The sequence below is a fragment of the Scyliorhinus torazame genome, chromosome 13, assembly GCF_047496885.1.
Source record: "Scyliorhinus torazame isolate Kashiwa2021f chromosome 13, sScyTor2.1, whole genome shotgun sequence".
Lineage (NCBI taxonomy): Eukaryota > Metazoa > Chordata > Chondrichthyes > Carcharhiniformes > Scyliorhinidae > Scyliorhinus > Scyliorhinus torazame.
This window is the reverse complement of record NC_092719.1, coordinates 81,770,421-81,791,348: the sequence shown is the minus strand read 5'-3', so window position 1 is coordinate 81,791,348 and position 20,928 is coordinate 81,770,421. Positions and strand designations below refer to the sequence as shown.

The following is a 20,928-nucleotide window of genomic DNA, read 5'->3' as shown; positions in this document are numbered from 1 at the left end:
AAGTTTTGATAGATGTGTGAGAAGAAAATGTTTGAAGACAATTGTAGGTCCCTTACAGTCAGAAAGAGGGGAATTTACAATCTGAACAAAGAAATGACTGACCAACTAAATACATGCTTTGGTTCTCTCTTCAAAAATGAGGACACAAATAACGTATCAGAAATGTTGGGGAACACAGAGTTTATGATGGGGAGAAACTGAAGGAGATCAATATTAGTAGAGAAATGGTATTGGGGAAATTGATGGGATTGAAGGCCATAATTCCCAGGGCCTGATAATCTAAATCCCAGAGTATCTGAGGAAGTGGTCCTACAAATAGTGGATGCATTGTTGGCCATCTTGCAAGATTCTATACACCCTGGAACAATTCCTACAGATTGGAGGGTAGCGAATGTAGCCCCATTATTTAAAAATGGAGCTAGAGAGAAAACAGGGAATTATAGACCAGTATCCCTGACGTCGGTAGTGGGGCAAATTCTAGAATCCATCATCAAAGATTTTATAGCCGAGCATTTGGAAAACAGGATCGGACAGAGTCAGCATGGATTTATGAAAAAGAAACCATGTTTGACAAATCTACTGGAATTCTTTGAGGATGTAACTAGTAGAGTTGATGAAGGAGAGCTAGTGGATGTGGTGTATTTGGAATTTCAGAAAGCTTTTGAGAAAGTTCCACATAAAAGAGTAGCGTGCAAAATTAAAGGATCTGGGATTAGAGGTAATGTAGATGGTTAGAGAACTGGTTGGCAGACAGAAACAAAGACCAAGAATAAAGAAGTATTTTTCTAAATTGCAGGCAGTGACTAGTGGGGTCCGGCAGGGATCGGTGTTGGGACCGCATCTATTCACAATGTCTTTTTATGATTTAGATGAGGAAACTAAATGTAACATCTCCAAATTTGCAGATGACACAAAGTTGGGTGGGAGGGTGAGCTGTGAGGAGGATGCAGAGATCCTTCAGTGTGATTTGGAGAAAGTTGAGTGAATGGGCAAATGAATGGCAGATGCAGTATAATTTGGATAAATGTGAGGATATCCACTTTGGTAGCAAAAATGGGACGACAGATTATCTGAATGGCTAGAAATTACGAGAGGGGAATATGCAACGAGTGTCCTCGTACACCAGTCGCTGAAGGTAAGCATGCTGATGCAGCTTGTGGGAAAGTAGGCAAATGGTACTAGCGAGAGGATTCGAGTACAGAAACAGGGATGCTTTGCTGCAATTATACAGGGCCTTAGTGAGACCACACATGGAATATTGTGTGTAGTTTTGGTCTCCTTGTCTGAGGAAGGATGTTCTTCCTATAGAGAGAGTGCAGAGAAGGTTTACCAGTCTGATTTCTGAGATGGTGGGACTGATGTATGAGGAGAGATGGAGTCGGTTAGAATTGAATTCACTCGAGTTTAGACGAATGAGGGGGGATTTTTATAGAAACCTATAAAATTCTAATAGGACAAGATAGGGTTGATTCAAGAAGAATGTTCTGGTGGTGGGGGTGTCCAGAACCATGGATCACAGTCTGAGGATATGGGGTAGACCATTTAGGACTGAGATGAGGAGACATTTATTTACCCAGAGAGTGGTCGGTCTGTGGAACGCGATACCACAAAGCACAAAACACTATGTTTTCAAGAAGGAGTTAGATATAGCGCTTGGAGGGCGACACAGTGGCACACTGCTGCCTCATGGTGCTGAGGACCCAGGTTCGGTCCTGGTTCACTGTCCATGTGGAGTTTGCACATTCTCCTCCTGTCTGTGTGGATCTCAGCTCCACAACCCAAAGATGTGCAGGGTAGGTGGATTGGCCTCGCTAAATTTCCCCTTAATTGGAAACATTTTATTTTTAAAGAAAAAAAGATATAGCGCCTGGGGTGAAGGGTGGTGGGGGGGGGGGGGGGGGTCAGGCGGGATAAGGCTATTGATTTGGATGATCAGCCATGATCATAATGAATAGTACAGCAGGCTTGAAGGGCCGAATGGCCTCCTCCTGCACCTAATTTCTTTATGTTTATATCATATCAGATCAGTCACGATCTCAATGAATGTCGGAGAGGATTCGAAGGGTCGAATGGTCTACTTCTGCTCTTACATCTTATGGTCTTATTATGGTCTATGAAGGTCACCAGGCACTGCCATTTCCTCTGCCTTGTGCCCCACATATCTTTGTCACACCCTCCTAGCTCCCAGCTATTACCTTCTACTTTGCCTCTGAGCTTTTCCAGCATTTACCATTCTTATGTCAGATTTCCAGCATCCACAGTATTTTCCTTTTATTCTAACGTCGTCTTTTGTTTATTTTATTCTAGCACGGTACAACTCCTATGGTTTCAGCAGAGCTATAGGCAGGCTACTCATGCCCCCGTTATTTTTTTGAAATGTTTTCAGAGGATGTGAGTGTCGCTGGCTACATTTATTGTCCATCCCTAATTGCCCTTGGTGGTGATGAGCCACCTTCTTTAACTTCTGCAGTTTGTTGGAGTAGATACATGCATAGGGCAGTTAGGGAGGGAGATCCAGGATGTTGGCTCAGCAACTGTGAAGGAACGGCAATATATTTCCAGGATGGTGTGTGGCATGGAGGGGAACTTGCAGATAGTGCTATTGCCATGTATTTTCTGCCCCTGTCCTTCTAGGTGCTAGAAGTCACGGCATTAGACAGCTCAGATATATGTGGTGAATACCCTATAGGTTTTGGGGCCAGTGTGGCCCCAGTGGACAATACCCTGCAGCACTTGTGCAGGGGCAGACTCAGTCATTAGGGCAGGGGACAGCATCTAGGACTCTGATTTACGGGCAGGGGCAAGAGATGATAAGTGGGAGGACCTTGAGCAGGGTGCCCATTTCCTTGTGCCCTTTCTCCATTTTCCCTCTCATGAGCCATCCACACTTTCCTGTTAGCCAAGAGATGGAGAGTTATTTCATACACTGTTTGTGGAGGCTTTAACACTCATATTCAAAATGGATTGTCACCTCTCATAAAATAAGGCTCTCACAATGGACAAACATTAAACCAGAGAAAATGACTTCTTTAACTTCAAAAGCACATTGGACTGCGTACTGTTGCAATGCAATATGAGTGATGTGCAAGGGGCAAGGTGCAACACAAGGAGCGTATTCACTACGATCCAATTGAAACTCCAGCCATTTTATGGAGTTAGCGTGCAGGAAAGATTTTACCCCCATTGGGTACAGTAATTCAAGCCAGAACGTAATGATAATGGATGCAAGTACAAAACATACCGGAGATACATTGACGACTGGATCGCTGACAAAGCTGGGCACATATTCTCCGTTTCCCTGCTACAGAAAGCATAAAAAGGACAAAATGTCAGCCCAGGATTTTAAGAGCCAGGTACACAGGCACGAGGAAAACCCCAGAGTAAAATAATTTAATCGTTGTCTAATTATGTAATGTGTTGCAAAAGATAAAGTTATAAAAGTTACCTCAGGAAAGAATGTTCGTGCAGCAAAATGTTTGTAATCCAGGAATGGGATAGTGCCATAATCATCAATTAAATGTATATCTGATCCCTCAGTCTGAAGCTCAACAAAACCTTTTTTCAAAAAAAAGAGGATTTAATTGATTCAACTCAGATACAGTCAGTGGAGGATGTTTCCCTGTCAGTCACATCACTTTCAAGTCACCAATTAAGAATGAATGAACAATCTGCCTTTGGTTTTCTCCCAAAATACTCAGTAACCTCTCCAATATTACTCTGAAAATGCCATCAGATATCACTCTGTAACCTCCCACAATATTACTCTGTAAACTTCACCTTCAATATTACTCTGTAACACCCCACTCCAAATTATTCTGCAATCGCCGCTCAATATTACTCTGTAAACCCATCCTCCATTATTACTCTGTAAATTCTTCCTCCAAAATTACTCTGTGCCCCCCATATTACTCAGTAACCTCCTCTCCAATATTACACCATAACCCCCATTCTAATATGTTAGTAATCTCTCCTCCAATATTGCTCTGTAAATCCCTCATCGATATTATTTTTAATCACACTACATTACACAGTTAAGCCCCTGATTAGTTCTTATGTTACCCTGGACCCAGTATCTACAAGAACAGACAGTAGCCTTTATTTTCTTTCCTTTGTGAATCAGTGCTCACACAACTAATTCTCACAGCGAGTGGCAGTTGGTGGCCATTTATTTAGGACACAAACCTCAAGTCATTCTGGCCCCCATTTTTATCTGGTAAGACCTGTTTTGATGTTCCTCATGTTCGATGTGAGGTACTTTGATTTGCGTCAACATCTAGTTCATGTTGGTATTTCAGAAGTAATGATTAGTTCTTGAAAGACTAAAGTTTAACTGAAGAAAATAGGATGAAGGTAACTTAAGCAACTTGGAGTCTATTACATTTAAACGATTGGGCCATGCTGACTTAAAGAGTTTAATAGCTAGAAAGGTAGGAGCCATAAAACAGCAGGTGGTCACATTTAGAAAGAGAGTTGGAGATGTAATGCTTACACTCCGTAACCTCCTCTCCAATATTACACCATAACCCCCATTCTAATATTAGTTAATAATCTCTCCTCCAATCGGTTTAAGAGCTGCTCCCCCTCATTAACAGGGAGCTGGCAGGCACGGCCCAGGCTATTCAGCACAGTAGGCTGTCGGGAAGCACCCGGCAATTCTTGAGTGCTACCACACTAAAATGTTCCATTCGATCGTGCCAATTGTGATTCTCAGTGGTTACTTTCCCACCTGCTGAGAAATCTGAGGGATGTATCTTGGTTGCATCTGCCATTTACTACACAGTGCGTGTGTCTGACCACAGTTAGCCTGTTAATTCATGTTAATTCTGAATGTTAGAGCTTAAGATAGATATTACAAATTATATTACTTTTCTAACTTTGCAGAGTAAAGTTTATTTTGTTTGTTTAAACCCATGGAATCTTGTGGCTTTATTCAGCTCGTGGTTAACTGGAATTTCAAATTTTGCATACTTTAAACAAAGATGTGTTGAGAAAATGAATGAGTTTCCTTTGCCTAATTGTGAATCAGGCAGAAATACTTTGTACTTGCAAATAAGGGGTGTGTTTGAGGCCCACACATCGAGTGGAATGTAATTCAGACAATGGAGGTCTTACCCGAGCTGGCTGGACAGCCAGTGAGATCCCAGCATTGCTTCCTTTAGAGAAGACCAAACAGGTATTTCTGATTTCCAGTTTATTTGGCAATTTACATATTCAGGTAATTCTTATTTACGAATGCAGGATAATGGCCATCTTTGTCTTTTAACAGCCATTTTAGAACTCCAAAGAAGGTTGTTCTGATTGCACTAACAGTGTGAAATATAGGACCGGAAAAAAACCCTGAAAGGAGTTTGGAATTATTCTAACCTTGGAATGTGGGGTGAAATTTCCCATTAAATCCCAGGATTGCCATAGATCTGATGGGAGTGCTGGGTTGAAGTGATTGAAGGTAGATTGGTGATAGAGATTCAGTATGGTCCTGTAATGCAATTTATACCACAGATTGTCTTGTGCTAATTGTAATACAGCAATTGTCGGGGTTCAACATTTGCTCCAAGTTACCTTCTCGAATTTGATTTCGGAACTGGCTTTCCAGAAGTTCCATTTGCATGTTTAGTCTCTGCGAGTACTGCTTGGCCTTGCGACGGGTTCCCACGAAATAAACTAAAGAGACAAAAAATTTGATCAACTTTGAATCAAACAAAAGTGGGAGATTCCACATTAGACATAGATAACACTAGACATTAGATAAGATTAATTACTACAGGAGTGATTCGAAAAGGAAGGCATCACCAATATCGATTGAAATGTGGCAAAAAAGTTAAATTGTACAGACCAAGAGTCCAATGAATCTCAGAAAATGGTGTGTATTAAGATACACAACCGCCAACTTATGTTTTTATAATGTTCTCAAGGGATGTGGGCGTCAGTGGCAATTTTTGTGTCACATCCCCAATTGTCCTTGAACTGGACGGCTTGCTAGGCCTTTCAGAACTGGACGGCTTGCTAGGCCTTTCAGAACTGGACGGCTTGCTAGGCCTTTCAGAACTGGACGGCTTGCTAGGCCTTTCAGAACTGGACGGCTTGCTAGGCCTTTCAGAGGGCAGCTAAGAGTCAACCACATTGTCATTGGTCACTAGAGTCACATCTTGGCCGGGTAATGACGGCAGATTTCCTTCCTCGAAGGATATTAGTTAACCGGAAAGTTTTTTAAAATAAAAGTTGATGCTAGTTCTCATGGCCACTGATGTGTTGGGTGCTCTGGATCCGTGGAACACAGACAGGCCACCAGCACTTAAAATAGTGCAACACTATTTTATTAAATTAGAAACTGTTGAACATACTTTCACTATGGGTTAACACGATGTTAGATTAAACTAAAGACCTATACCACTCCTAACCAGTCTATACACTCAGCACATGGTGAGGATCTGTGCTGTAAGCTATAAGCTCTGTCCTTCTAGGAGGCTGCATCCCGAATGAGCGGGAACTCTGATGCCCCCTGTCTTTATAGTGAGTGTGCTCTAACTGGTGATTGGCTGCCGTGTTGTGTGTGTTGATTGGTCCCGCTGTGTGCCCATCAGTATGTGTGTATCTGCACCATGATATACTGGTGTATATTATGACAGCCACCACCAGTGGACAAAAGCCAAATTCCGGTTTTGGGTGCGTTTGGCAGGAGTGCCGAGATTCAGCCCGCTATTCACCGCACTTTGCTGGTTTCTGGGCCTTGGCGAGTTTCTCCCCACAGAGGCCACACTTCAGTCAATTTCTTGCTGAAAGTTTCATTGCAGATCGGGGCACCATTCTGAACAGCAGCCCCGATCTCTAGACACCCCCCCCCCTCCCCTTCACTGCCCCAACCCTGATGACGAGTGCCCCTGGGAAACCCACAACCCAAGGGTCTTAAATGGACTGTGAGCTCCACCGAGAAGCCGTTACGCCTGGTCTCACAATCGCGGCCTTTGACTTGGCGCCGGGTGAATCCAGCATCCGGGTATTAAAATTAGCCTAATGGCGACGTGTGTCGGGTGGCTTGAGACCAGCCTGGCACCCGGCTTGGGGCTCTTGTGTGATTTACCCGTTGTGCCCGGCACGATCGCTGAATCATGCCCTTTATATTCACATTTATTAACTGAATTTAAATTCCACCAGGTACCATGGTGGGGTTTGAATCCATGTCCCCAGAGCATTAATCTGGGCCCTTGGATTGCCCGTCCAGTGACAATACCACCACTGTGCGATCATCTCCCTTACTGATGCCACACATGGTCTAATGCTGCCTTAATGTCAATGGCAGTCACTCCCACCTCACTTCAATTCAGCTCTATTGTCCACATTTGGTTCAAGGCTGGAATGTTGTGTAATTAATGTTGTAAAAAATCTCAAGGTTGTGAACAAGGGTAATGTCAATAAAAACATATCCAACATTTTTCTTTTGACACTGAACATAGAGATCAGGACAGCTAAACAAAAGCTTGATCAAAAGGTTGGCTTTAAGGAGCATCTTAAAGGCGGGACAGACAGAGAGAGGCCGAGGGGTTGAAGGAGGGGATTCTGGAGCTTTGGGCCTCAGCAGCTGAAAGCATGTCAGCCAGTGGTGGAGCAATTAAAGTCAGGGGTACAGGAGGCCAGAGTTAGAGGAGCGAAGATTTCTCAGAAACCTGTGGGGCTGGAGGAGATTACAGAGCTAGAGAGGGGCAAGGCCCAAAGAGGAACTGAAACATCTGGATGAGAATTTTAAAATCTAGATGCGCGAGTCAAAAAGCCCGTGAAGATCAGTGAGCACAGGGGCGATAGGTAAATGAGATTTCAAACATGAGATGGGTGAATTGAAGGAAAGAGAACCACCATCAATATAAGCTAACATGTAAGTTGAATAGTAAACAGTTTGTTTGGAATAGGATTGAGGGAGCAGGAAATGGATTTCACGTGAGTGATACGGTCAGAGAAAGCATTGCAGGGAATAGGATGGTATCGAAAGAAAGACACAAGTTCAGGGCTAGGGCAGGGGGGAAATTTTGGGGACGTTTGCCCCAATGGGTCATACAATAATTTAACCAGCATCACTTTGTGAACAGAATAATATTTTCCCAAAAGACACAGGAGCAGAAGTAGGCCACTCAGCCCATCGTGTCTATTCCACCATTCAAGAACATCATGTCTGATCTGACATAATCCTCAACTCCATTTTCCCACCTCATCCCCATGATACTTTTACTGATTAAAAATCTGTCTATCTCAGCCTTGAACATGCTTAACGACCCAGCCTCTACAGCTCTCTGCGGTAAGGAATTCCACAGGTTTATTGCCCTCTGAGAGAAGAAATTCCTCCTCATCTCTGTCTTAAAATGGGCGAGCCTTTACTCTTGGGATTCCGCCCTCTGGTCCTAGAAGAAAAAATATCTCCTCAGCATCTACCCTGTCAAGCCCCCTGAGAATCCTATATGTCTCAATAAGGTCACCTCTCATTTTTCTGAACTCCAGTGAGTACAGGCCCAATCTACCCAACTTCTCCTCAAAAGAGAATCTCTCCATACTCGGCATCAACCTTGTGAACCTTTGAAACAACTGCAATAACTGGCATCAAAAAACAGTTATCTCTTCAAGCCTTAATTATTTTCACTTTGTACAAATGTTCAGTTTTTATTTTCCATACCTTATAAAAAACACATTACTCCATTCCTCTCCTCCTGCTTTATCTATTTATCCCATTCTCCATTCCATCCCATCCTCCTTTCCATCTATCCATCCATCTCGCTCCATTTACTTCTCTACATTCATGATCCTTCACTACATCAATCCATTCCGCTTTGTATTCATCCCTCGTCTTTCCATCCCATAAATCCTTATGTCCATCCAACCCTCTCTCTATGCCATTTCTCTCTCCAGCCATCCAACCTTCCTCCATCCATCACAGTTTTAGTCTATGACTAAACAGACCAAGTGAAACCATTATAGGAATTTAAGAGACAAAACTTATTTTATCAGAGCAACAGCAGGTGATCCGTTATTCTGCAGAAATACGTGAAAATCTTACATAACATATATTAAATACTTACAGACGATGAAAATCAGCAGCATAGTAGGTATTAGAATCAACACCAACAAAAATAATTTGTGGGGGGGTTGGTTTATTAAAATTATCTCATATTTTCCAACTTTCACCTAAATAGAAAACACAATTTTAACACATTTTGGATGCTTTATTGTACAACAAATTAGGCTAAATTTTGTAACTAGTATGAGGTCAGGGTCCATAACAGATTGTAAATATTTAAGATGTTACCAGCACAGTTACTTGTCAATGTTTCCAGTAAGTATTCTATGACTAAAGGGCGGCACAGTGGTTAGCACTGCTGCCTCATGGCACCGTAGACCCGGGTTCAATCCCGGCCCCGGGTCACTGTCCGTGTGGAGTTTACACATTCTCCCCGTGTTTGCGTGGGTCTCACCCCCACAACCCAAAGATGTGCAGGGTAGGTGGATTGGGCACCCAAAATTGCCCCTTAATTGGAAAAATTTTTTTTAAAAAAAGTATTCTATGACTAAATATGCATTTAAGGATTTAGAATAATGGGAAATTTGTTCCCATGGATTAGAAAACGGCTGGATTTATTTGTGAGGCTCTGAATACTGCAAGATCCATTCATGCATTGCAATTATGCAGGTAGATGGTGGCGTAGTGCTGAAGTCACTGGACTAGTAACCAGGATATGGCTCTGGGATCATGATCCCACCACACCTATTTGAATTGAATTCAATTAAATCCATGAATCTGGGATTGAAAGCTAATCTCAGTAATGGTGACCATGAACTATAAATTGTCATTAAAAACCCATCTTGTTCACTCATGTCCTTTAGGAAATCTGCCGTCCTAACCTGGTTTGGCCTACATGTGACTCCAGACTATTAACTGCCCTTTGGTATGGCCAAGCAGGTCACTCAGTTCAAGGGTGATGGGCAAGAAATGCTGGCCTTGCCAGCAATGCCCACATCCCATTAAAGAAAAAAGAAAAAATATTGTACAATACAGTAGTTAGTCCACAGCTGGAATACTGTATGCAGTTCTGGTTACTGTACCACTGTATAGAAGCAAAATGACTACTCTGGAGATAGTACGGAAGATTTGTGAGAACATTGCCTGGACTGGAGAATCTTAGTTATGCTGAAAGGTTGTACAGGCTTGGGTTCTTTTCCCATAATTATTAACTGTGGCTCTGTTGGTAGCACACTCATCTCAGAGTCACAATGTTCTGAATTTATAATACAGTGCGTAATATTAAGTATGCCTCCAAAATTGGACCTGAACAATCCTGAGTGTGATAAGAATTATTTTTCTTTTTAAATCAATTTAGAGTTATTTTTTTCCACTTCAGGGGCAATTTAGCGTGGCCAATCCATCTAACCAGCACATCTTTGGGTTGTGGGGGTGAGACCCACGGAGACACAGGGAGAATGTGCAAACTCCACATGGACCGTGACCCAGGGCCGGGTTCGAACCCCGGTCCTCAGCGCCGTGAGCAGCAGTGATAACCACTGCACCACTGTGCAATCAATTTATGATTAATGGTTAGGCTTGTTCAGTTACGCTTTGCTGAAGCTAACGATATTCATACATATGGACCGTCCTCTGCAGGCAAAAAGAACCCGTCCAGGCATTGTGTCTTTTTTCAATTAAACATAGGAACGTAGGACTTAACAGAAGGAGTTTCCATTCGGCCCTTCAGGCTTGCTCCGTCATTTATAAAAACATGGCTGATCTGATTATGGTCTCAACTCCACTTTCCTGACTGGCCCTCATAATCCTTGACATCTTTGTCTATCAAAAATCAGTCCACCTCAGCCTCAAATAAATTCAATTAACCAGCCTCCACTGCTTTCTGAGGAAGAGAATTCCACTAATTTAAAACATTTGCATCTTCATTATAAAAGCTTCAGATTTACTCAAAAATAGGATAAAGGGAGACTTCTTATTTTTAAACTGTATTCCCTAGTTGCAATCTCCCTCAAATGAGGAAACATCCTCTCAGCACCCACCCTATCAGGCCTGGAATTCTCCGGCCATTATTATTCACTGTTCCACTAGCAGCACTCCCCTACCCTTGGGTTTCCCGCGGTGAGGGGTGGCTTCAATGGGAAATTCCGTTTACAAGTGGCAGGAGAGAATCCCGCCAGCGAACTGCACGCCACTGAGAAACACACGGTTGGAGAACCGGAGAATCCGCAGATCTCAAGATCTTATACGCTTCAATAAGATCACCTCTCATTCTTCTAAACTCCAAGAGGTATAAACCCACCCTTTTAAACCCATCTCCATAAGAAAAAACCCTCATCCCAGATATGAGTCAAGTGAACCTTCTCTGAACTGATTCTAATGGAATTATATATCTTTTTCAAATAAGGAGAGCAAAACAGTTCACAATACTCCAGATGTGGGACACGATCTAAGGGCCACTCAGGGTGCGACGATGCCAGTAAATCTTGCAAGAGGCTTCTCGCGAGATTTCCGATGCCTGTTACACCTCGTGAGATCTCATTAGATATTACGATCTGGATCCCGGTCATCTATGGGAGGGATCCAGATTTGCATACTCAAGTGAGTAGTTAATCTCACTTGAATAACCATCCTCTGCTATTTATATGGACGGCACGGTAGTACAGTGGTTAGCATCGTTGCTTCACAGCTCCAGGGTCCAAGATTCGATTCCCAGTTTGGGTCACTGTCTGTGTGGAGTTTGCATGTTCTCCCTGTGTCTGCGTGGGTTTCCTCAGGGTGCTCCAGTTTCCTCCCATAAGTCCCGAAAGACGTGCTTGTTAGGTGAATTGGACATTCTGAATTCTCCCTCTGTGTACCTGAATAAGCACCAGAATGTGGCGACTAGGGGCTTTTCACAGTAACTTAATTGCAATGTTAATGTAAGCCTACTTGTGATAATAATAAAGATTATTATTATTATGTCTGCGACGGACTTACCCAAGGTGCAGGATCTAATGGCCTTGCCTGAGACACCAACTGGGTGCTGCTTAGCACTGGTTTCTACAAATGTGCTCTTGGGGGAGCTACCAGGCACTATGGGCTCCTGGGTGGTCAGGCTCTGGACAGGGTAGTACCCTGGCACCACTGATGCCACCTGGGCACTGCCAGCCTGTCACCCTGGCAGAGCCACCCAGTGCAGGAAATGAGACTAAGTGCGGCCTTGGTGTGGCGTTCCTCACCGAGGCCCAGAAATGAAGCAGGGTCCCATTTAATAGCAGGGTTGTTCTTGCCTGGAAATGCCGGGAAACACCTGACTAAATGCGCCCAAAACAGGACTCTGTTTCATTTCTGTTCAATCGCGACTGAGGTCTTGCAGCTGCAGTAAAACTTCCTTCACCTTGCACTAAAAACCAATATTCCATTTGTCTTCATAATCACTTGCTGAACCTACACAGTAACTTCTTGTGATTCATTGACCAGGACAACCAGATCCCTCTGTATCACTGAGTTCTGCAGCTGGGGGGGATTTATGGAGAGGATGGGTATGGTGAATCCATGGCGCTTTCAGAACCCAGGGGGAAGGGAGTATTCCTTCTTTTCACACGTCTATAAGGTGTATTCGAGGATTGATTACTTTATAGTGAGTTGGGAGATTTTGGTTGGGGTGGAGGGGGCAGAGTATGCGGGGATAATTATCTAGAACCATGCGTCCCACTGGCTGGAGATTCGGTTTAGATCGGGATGAGAGCAGAGGCTGGGGTGAAGGTTTGACTCAGGGTTGTTGGCGGATGGAGGTTTTTGTGATAAGGTGTATGTGGAGTAGAATCAGAATGGGGAAGTGTCGGTGGCCATTTTTTGGGAAGCACTGAAGGCAGTGGTCCAGGGGGAAACTATTTTGTTTGAGGCTCGTGCGGATAGGGAAAGGAAGGAGGAATATGACCATCTCGTGTGCAAGATAGTGGAGGCGCCAGGCAATATTCGAGGGTGCCCACCATGGAGGGATTGGCGAGGAGGAAAAAGTTGCAGGGGCAGTGTGACAGGCTGACAACAGGGAGGGCGGTAAGGCAAGGGGGGTGCAATGTGAGTATGGGGAGGAGGCGAACCGCATGCTGGCGCACCAGCTGCGGAGGCAGGCTGCGTCCAGGGAAATATTGAAAATATGGACTGGGGCTGGGGATGTGGTGTTAGAGCCAGGAAAGATAAATGAGGCATTTAGGGAGTACTACCAGGGACCTTATGAGGCAGACCCGGGAGGAGAGGAGGGGGACATGGGGCGGTTTCTGGACAAGCTGGAATTTCCCCAGGTGGAGGAAGCAAATAGGCAGGCGTTGGAGGAGCCCCTGGGGCTGAGGGAGGTGCTGGATAGTATGGGTATGAAGTCGGGGAAGGCCCCTGGGCCTTATGGGTACCCGGTGGAATTTTATAAGGAATTTGCGATGGACTTGGCACCACATCTATTGGGAGCATTTAATGAAGCACTGGAGAAGGGGGAGTTGCTGGAGATGATGGCGTAGGCAGTAATCACACTAATCCCGAAAAAAGGGGAAGGACCCAGTGGAATGTGGGTCGTATAGGCCCATATCACTATTGAACATGGATGTGAAAGTTTTGGCTAAGTTGTTGGCGGGGAGGATGGAGGAGTGTGTCCCAGGAGTGGTTGCAGAAGATCAAACAGGCTTTGTGAAGGACACGCAGCTCGTGGGTAATATAGGACGGCTGTAGAATGTGGTGATGAATCCGTTGGGGGCTCTGGAACCGGAAGTGGTGGTGTCAATGGACGCGGAGAAGGCATTTGATCGGGTGGAGTGGCGGTACTTGTTCGAGGTTTTGGGAAGGTTTGGGTTTGGGCTGAGATTTGTGGCATGGGTGCGGTTGCTCTATGTGGCACCAAGGGCGAGGGTGAGGATGAATGGTATGAGCTCATGAAGCTTTGACCTACACAGGGGTACGAGGCAGCGGTGCCCGCTGTTGCCTCTACTGTTTGCGCTGGCCATAGAGCCGCTGGCGATGGCTCTCAGGGGGTCGGCAGAGTGGCGGGGGTTTATGAGGGGACAGAGAGAGCTTCGGGTGTCGCTCTATGCCAATGATCTCTTGCTGTATGTTTTGGATGCGTTGGAGAGTATGGGAAGGATTATGGGCCAGCTGGGGAGGTTTGGAGGGTTCTCGGGGTATATCCTGTCTCTTGGAGCAGAGTACTACGGACTCTGAGACACTTACCCGTCCAAATAAAATAAATCAATTTGTTGACCATAATAAAAAACGATTTGGACATAAAATGGGGATGCATTGAAAGAAAAAAAGAAATCTTGGAAGCACATTCATTTTGATTTTTCGAATCCAATGCCAGGGTTAAAGAGAGGCTACTCCACCTCTGCAGATCTGCTTTTACTTGACTCATGAGGCCTGAATAATCCAGTTTGTGAAGTGATGCCCAATTATGGGCTACACAGACCCCCAAATAACCAAAACTGGTGTTAGAGAGGTGAAACAGCAATGGATTAAGTTGAGCTCCTCTAGCAGGTAGGTTCACTGGAAAACACTCACTCTTTTTAAAAAATTTAGAGTACCCAATTCTTTTTTCCAATTAAGGGCAATTTTAGCGTGGCCAATCCACCTACCCTGCACATTTTTGGGTTGTGGGGGTGAGACCCACGCAGACACGGGGAGAATGTGCAAACTCCACACGGACAGTGACCTGAGGCCGAGATTGAACCCGGGTCCTCGGCGCAGTGAGAAAACACTCGCTCCTAGCCACATTTAGTCTACCTGAACAGGCGCCGGAGAAACCCTTAATTTTATTGTATCCAACCACAAACTGCAAACTCATGTCCTTAAATATCCCCTACCCTGCCATTATCATCAAGTCAGGGAATTAACCCTGGTCAATTAAAAGTGCAAGGGAACATACCAGGAGCAGCAACAAGCATACCTAAAAATAAAATGTCAAGCTGCTGAAGCTGTAACACAGGACCACTTGCATCCCAAAGAGGGCAAGCAGCATGTCAGAGGTAGAGTTAAGCGATCCGACAACCAACGGATGAGATTTAAGCTCTGAAGTCCTGCCACATCCAGTCGTGAATGGTGGTGAATAATTGAACAACTAAAAGGTGGCAGTGGTATAGTGGTCGTGTCACTGGACAAGTAATCAAAAAATCCAGGGTCATGTTCTGGGGAACGGGTTAGAATTCCACCAGATGGTGAAATTTGAATTCAACAAAAATCTTGAATTAAAAGTCTAATGATGGCCATGAAACTATTGTCAAAAAAACCCCACCAGGAAGGAAATCTGCCCTCCTTACCTGCTACATGTGACTCCAGATCCACAGCATTGTGGTTAAATGCCTTCTGAAATGGCCTAGCAAACCACAGTTCAATAACAGTAAATGCTGGCCCAGCCAGCAATGGCAACAGCCCATGAAAGAATATTTAAAAATAGGAGTCCCCACAAGTATCTCCATCCTCAGTCAGGGGGCGAGCTCAGTACACCAGTCCAAAAGAGAACATTTTTAGCCAGAAGTCTTGAGTGGATGATCCAGCTCGGGCTCCTCCTGGGGTCTCCAACATCACTGATGCCAATCTTCCGCCACTTTGATTCATGCCATGCGATCTCAAGAAATGCAAAGGATACGGGCCCTGACTTGTGGCTTGCTTCAAGTCAGGATGCTCCGGAACTAGCCTCATCCCTAACCATGTTACTTCAGTACAGCTACAACACCAATAAGGAAAATTGCACAATTATGTCTTGTCCACAGAAAACAGGACAAATACATTGTGGCCAATTATCACCTGCTTATTCTACTCTTGATCATTGGCAAAGTGATGGAAAGGGGTCACTGACAGTGTCATCAAGTGGCACTTACACAGTAATACTTGCTCACTGACATTCAGATTGGGTTCTGCCACCCAGCTTTTGATCTCCTTGCAGCCTTTGTCCAAACATGGATAAAACAGCTGAGGTGAACTGAGGTGAGGTGAAAGGAACCACCCTTGACACCAAGACATCATTTTATCGAGTGTAGCATTAAGGAGCCCAAGCAAAACTGAAGTTGAAAGGAATCATAGAGAAAATTTTGGTTGGAGTCCTACCTAACACAAAGGAAAATGGTCATGGTTATTGGAGGTCAATCACCTCAGTCACAGGACATCACTACAGGGGTTCCTCAGGGTGGTGTCCGAAGCTCAACCACCTTCAGCCGTTTCATCAATGATCTTCCCTCCTTTATAAGGTCAGAACTGTGGATGTTGGCTGATGATTGCACAATGTTGGGCAACTCTACTCCTCAGATACTGAAGCAGTCCATATGCAGCAAGACCTGAACAAAATTCCGACTTGGTCTGATAATTGGCAAGCAACATTTGTTACACTCGTCCCAGGCAATAGGAATCTCCAACAAGGGAAAATCTAAACACCTCTCTTGACTATCAATGGCATTATCACCAATGAACTTAAACATTCACTTCCTCCACCACCGATTCACAGTGGCAGCAGTGTGTACCATCTACAAGATGCAACACACTAAGGCCCCTTCGACAACACATTCTAAAACTGTGACTTCCACTTACCTAGAAGGACAAGACTAGCAGAAGCATGGGAACACCACAGCCTACAAGTTCCCCTCCAAACAATACACCACCCTTATTTGGAACTATATCACCATTTATTCAATGCCACTGGATCAAAATCCTGGAACCCCCTTCCTAACAGCACTCTGGGTGTACCTATACCATGTGAACTGCAGTGGGTCAAGAAGGCAGCTCATCACCACCTTTTCAAGAGCAATTAGGATGGGGCAGCCTATGCTGGTCTAGCCAGTGACATCCCAGGAATGAATAGGTAGAAAAAAAAACGTACTTGTATTTTTGATATTGAAGTGTCGGATGTGTTTAGTACACATTTTATTTTATCTTCGATCGCCTCTATAACATTACATTCCAATTGGTTACCCTTGTCCCTCAGAACAGAAATCTGAATTTCACTTTCGTTAAGTTGCAATTTATCTTTCTTTTTCTGTAAAATAAATCATCGAAATGGAAAATGGTTAGAGAGAGCCCTAAAATAAATGAGAGTTGGGGCTCAACAAATGAGGAAATGAAATAGTTTTCACCATGATAGTTATCAGGAGTTGTTTGTCATCAGTTGTTGTTGCAGTAAAGTTGTAAAACACAGGGTTCTCTTGGTACGTCATAGAGAAGTTTTGCTCCTTTGATCCAGACACCTGGAATAACATGATACGTGTGCCAGGGGTTCCACTGCTCTGATCAGATGGTGATTCACAGACCCAGCTTGAATTAATAACTGAACATTCCTGTCCCACAAACAGAAAACATTAAGATAGGGAATAAATAAAGTCAAAGATTATATTATGTTTTTGCATACAAAATAAGAATCAGTTTCATCTAAATTCAACACATCACTCATGATTAACTGAGGTTAAAACAGGAAAGCTTCAGTTACTGGAAATGAAATAAACTCACGGCCGCTTTCTTTGGGTCTCCAGTTAACCGTGTCCACAGCTGTTCAACCACATCTAAATTTCTGCCGCTTATCGTTATGCCTCGGCCTCCACTGGAGAAAGCAAACCGCAAATGAGAAAATCAAAGCACAACAAGAAATGTGGCCTCGGAGATCTCCAGCGTTGGTCTGACCTTTAACAGTGAAATCTTCTTGTGTAACTTCTGAGCTCGGAGAGGGCATCTCCCTGGATCTGAGCTTAGACAGAGCATCTCCCTGGATCTGAGCTTTGACAGGGCATCTCGCTGGATCTGAGCTTTGACAGTGCATCTCCCTGGATCTGAGCTTTCACAAGGCATCTCGCTGGACCTGAGCTCTTAAAGGGAATCTCCCTGGACCTGAGCTTTGACAGAGCATCTCCCTGGATCTGAGCTCTGAAAGGGCATCTCCCTGGATCTGAGCTCTTAAAGGGAATCTCACTGGATCTGAGCTTTGTCAGGGCATCTCCCTGGATCAGAGCTTTCACAAGGCATCTCGCTGGATCTGAGCTCTTAAAGGGAATCTCCCTGGACCTGAGCTTTGACAGAGCATCTCCTTGGATCTGAGCTCTGACAGAGCATCTCCCTGGATCGGAGCTTTGCAGGGCATCCCCCTGGATCTGAGCTCTGACAGGGTTTCTCCCTGGGTCTGAGCTTTGACAGAGCATCTCGCTGGATCTGAGCTTTGACAGAGCATCTTCATGGATCTGAGCTTTGACAGAGCAACCCCTGGATCTGAGCATTCACAGGGCATCCCCCTGGATCTGAGCTCTGCAGGGCATCCCCCTGGATCTGAGATCTGACAGGGTTTCTCCCTGGGTCTGAGCTTTGACAGAGCATCTCGCTGGATCTGAGCTTTGACAGAGCATCTTCATGGATCTGAGCTTTGCAGGGCATCCCCCTGGATCTGAGCTCCGACAGGGTTTCTCCCTGGATCTTAGCTTTGCAGGGCATCCCCCTGGAACTGAGCTTTGACAGGGTATCTCCCTGGATCTGAGCTCTGACAGGGTATCTCCCTGGATCTGAGCTCTGACAGGATATCTCCCTGGATCTGAGCTTTGACAGAGCATCTCGCTGGGTCTTAGCTTTGACAGATATCTCCCTGGATCTGAGCTTTGACAGAGCATCTCCCTGGATCTGAGCTCTGACAGGGCATCTCTCTGGATCTGAGCTCTGACAGAGCATCTTGCTGGGTCTGAGCTTTGACAGAGCATCTCGCTGGATCTGAGCTTTGATAGGGCATCCCACTGGATCTGAGCTTTAACAGTGCATCTCCCTGGATCTGAGCTTTGACAGAGCAACCCCTGGATCTGAGCTTTGACAGAGTAACCCCTGGATCTGAGCTTTGACAGAGCAACCCCTGGATCTGAGCTTTGACAGAGTATCTCCTTGGATCTGAGCTTTGACAGAGCATCTCTCTGGATCTGAGCTTTGCAGGGCATGCCCCTGGATCTGAGCTCTGACAGGGTATCTCCCTGGATCTGAGCTTTGACAGATATCTCCCTGGGTCTGAGCTTTGACAGAGCATCTCCCTGGATCTGAGCTCTGACAGGGTTTCTCCCTGGATCTGAGCTTTGACAGGGCATCTCTTTACATCTGAGCTCTGACAGGGTATCTCCCCGGATCTGAGCTTTGACAGATATCTCCCTGGATCTGAGCTTTGACAGATATCTCCCTGGATCTGAGCTTTGACAGATATCTCCCCGGATCTGAGCTTTGACAGGGCATCTCTCTACATCTGAGCTCTGACAGGGTATCTCCCCGGATCTGAGCTTTGACAGATATCTCCCTGGATCTGACCTTTGACAGATATCTCCCTGGATCTGAGCTTTGACAGATATCTCCCCGGATCTGAGCTTTGACAGATATCTCCCCGGATCTGAGCTTTGACAGAGCATCTCGTTGGATCTGAGCTTTGACAGGGTATCTCCCCGGATCTGAGCTTTGACAGATATCTCCCTGGATCTGAGCTTTGACAGATATCTACCTGGATCTGAGCTTTGACACGGTATCTCCCAGGATCTGAGCTTTGACAGTGCATCTCCCTGGTTCTGAGCTCTGACAGGGCATCTCCCTGGATCTGAGCTCTGACAGGGCATCTCTCTGGATCTGAGCTCTGAAAGGGCATCTCTCTGGATCTGAGCTCTGACAGAGCAGCTTGCTGGGTCTGAACTTTGACAGAGCATCTCCCTGGATCTGAGCTTTGAAAGAGCAACCCCTGGATCTGAGCTTTGACAGAGCAACCCCTGGATCTGACCTTTCACAGATCAACCCCTGGATCTGAGTTTTAACAGGGCATTTCCCTGGATCTGAGCTCTGACCGAGCATCTCCCTGGATCTGAGCTCTGACAGGGCATTTCCCTGGATCTGCGCTCTGAAAGGGCATCTCTCTGGATCTGAGCTCTGAAAGGGCATCTCTCTGGATCTGAGCTCTGACAGAGCATCTTGCTGGGTCTGAACTTTGACAGAGCATCTCGCTGGATCTGAGCTTTGATAGGGCATCCCACTGGATCTGAGCTTTGACAGAGCAACCACTGGATCTGAGCATTGACGGTGCATCTCCCTGGATCTGAGCTTTGACAGAGCAACCCCTGGATCTGAGCTTTCACAGAGCAACGTCTGGATCTGAGCTTTGACAGGGCATCTCCCTGGATCTGAGCTCTGACAGAGCATCTCCCTGGATCTGAGATCTGACAGGGCATTTCCCTGGATCTGAGCTTTGCAGGGCATCCCCCTGGATCTGAGCTCTGACAGGGCATCTCCCTGGATCTGAGCTCTGATAGGGTATCTCCCTGGATCTGAGCTCTGACAGGGCATTTCCCTGGATCTGAGCTTTGACAGAGCATTTCCCTGGATCTTAGCTTTGACGGGGCATCCCCCTGGATCTGTGCCCTGACAGGGTATCTCCCTGGATCTGAGCTTTGACAGAGCATCTCGTCGGATCTGAGCTTTGACAGGGCATCCCCCTGGATCTGAGCTTTGACAGGGCACCTTCCTGGATTTGAGCTCTGACAGGGCATCTCTCTGGATCTGAGCTCTGACAGAGCATCTTGCTAGGTCTGAACTTTGACAGAGCAACCCCTGGATCTGAGCTTTGACAGAGCAACCCCTGGATCTGAGCTTTGACAGAGTATCTCCTCGGATCTGAGCTTTGACAGAGCATCTCTCTGGATCTGAGCTTTGCAGGGCATTCCCCTGGATCTGAGCTCTGACAGGGTTTCCCCCTTGATCTGAGCTTTGACAGGGCATCTCTCTACATCTGAGCTCTGACAGGGTATCTCCCCGAATCTGAGCTTTGACAGATAGCTCCCTGGATCTGAGCTTTGACAGATATCTCCCTGGATCTGGGCTTTGACAGATATCTCCCCGGATCTGAGCTTTGACAGAGCATCTCGCTGGATCTGAGCTTTGACAGGGTATCTCCCCGGATCTGAGCTTTGACAGATATCTCCCTGGATCTG

The 20,928-nt window shown here is 45.5% G+C and overlaps 1 protein-coding gene across 1 annotated transcript in view; it reads right to left on the bottom strand.

Annotated features, from left to right (window-relative positions):
• Positions 1–20,928, bottom strand: part of plxnc1 (plexin C1) — a 361,547-nt gene that overhangs the window by 134,752 nt on the left and 205,867 nt on the right. The window contains exons 15-21 of the mRNA XM_072471872.1: positions 17,453–17,543; positions 17,083–17,283; positions 16,830–16,985; positions 9,060–9,165; positions 5,560–5,661; positions 3,446–3,555; positions 3,242–3,301 (exon numbers count right to left, since the gene is read on the bottom strand). Coding sequence (XP_072327973.1) covers positions 3,242–3,301; positions 3,446–3,555; positions 5,560–5,661; positions 9,060–9,165; positions 16,830–16,985; positions 17,083–17,283; positions 17,453–17,543 — 826 coding nt within the window. The remainder of the gene's footprint in view (positions 1–3,241; positions 3,302–3,445; positions 3,556–5,559; positions 5,662–9,059; positions 9,166–16,829; positions 16,986–17,082; positions 17,284–17,452; positions 17,544–20,928) is intronic.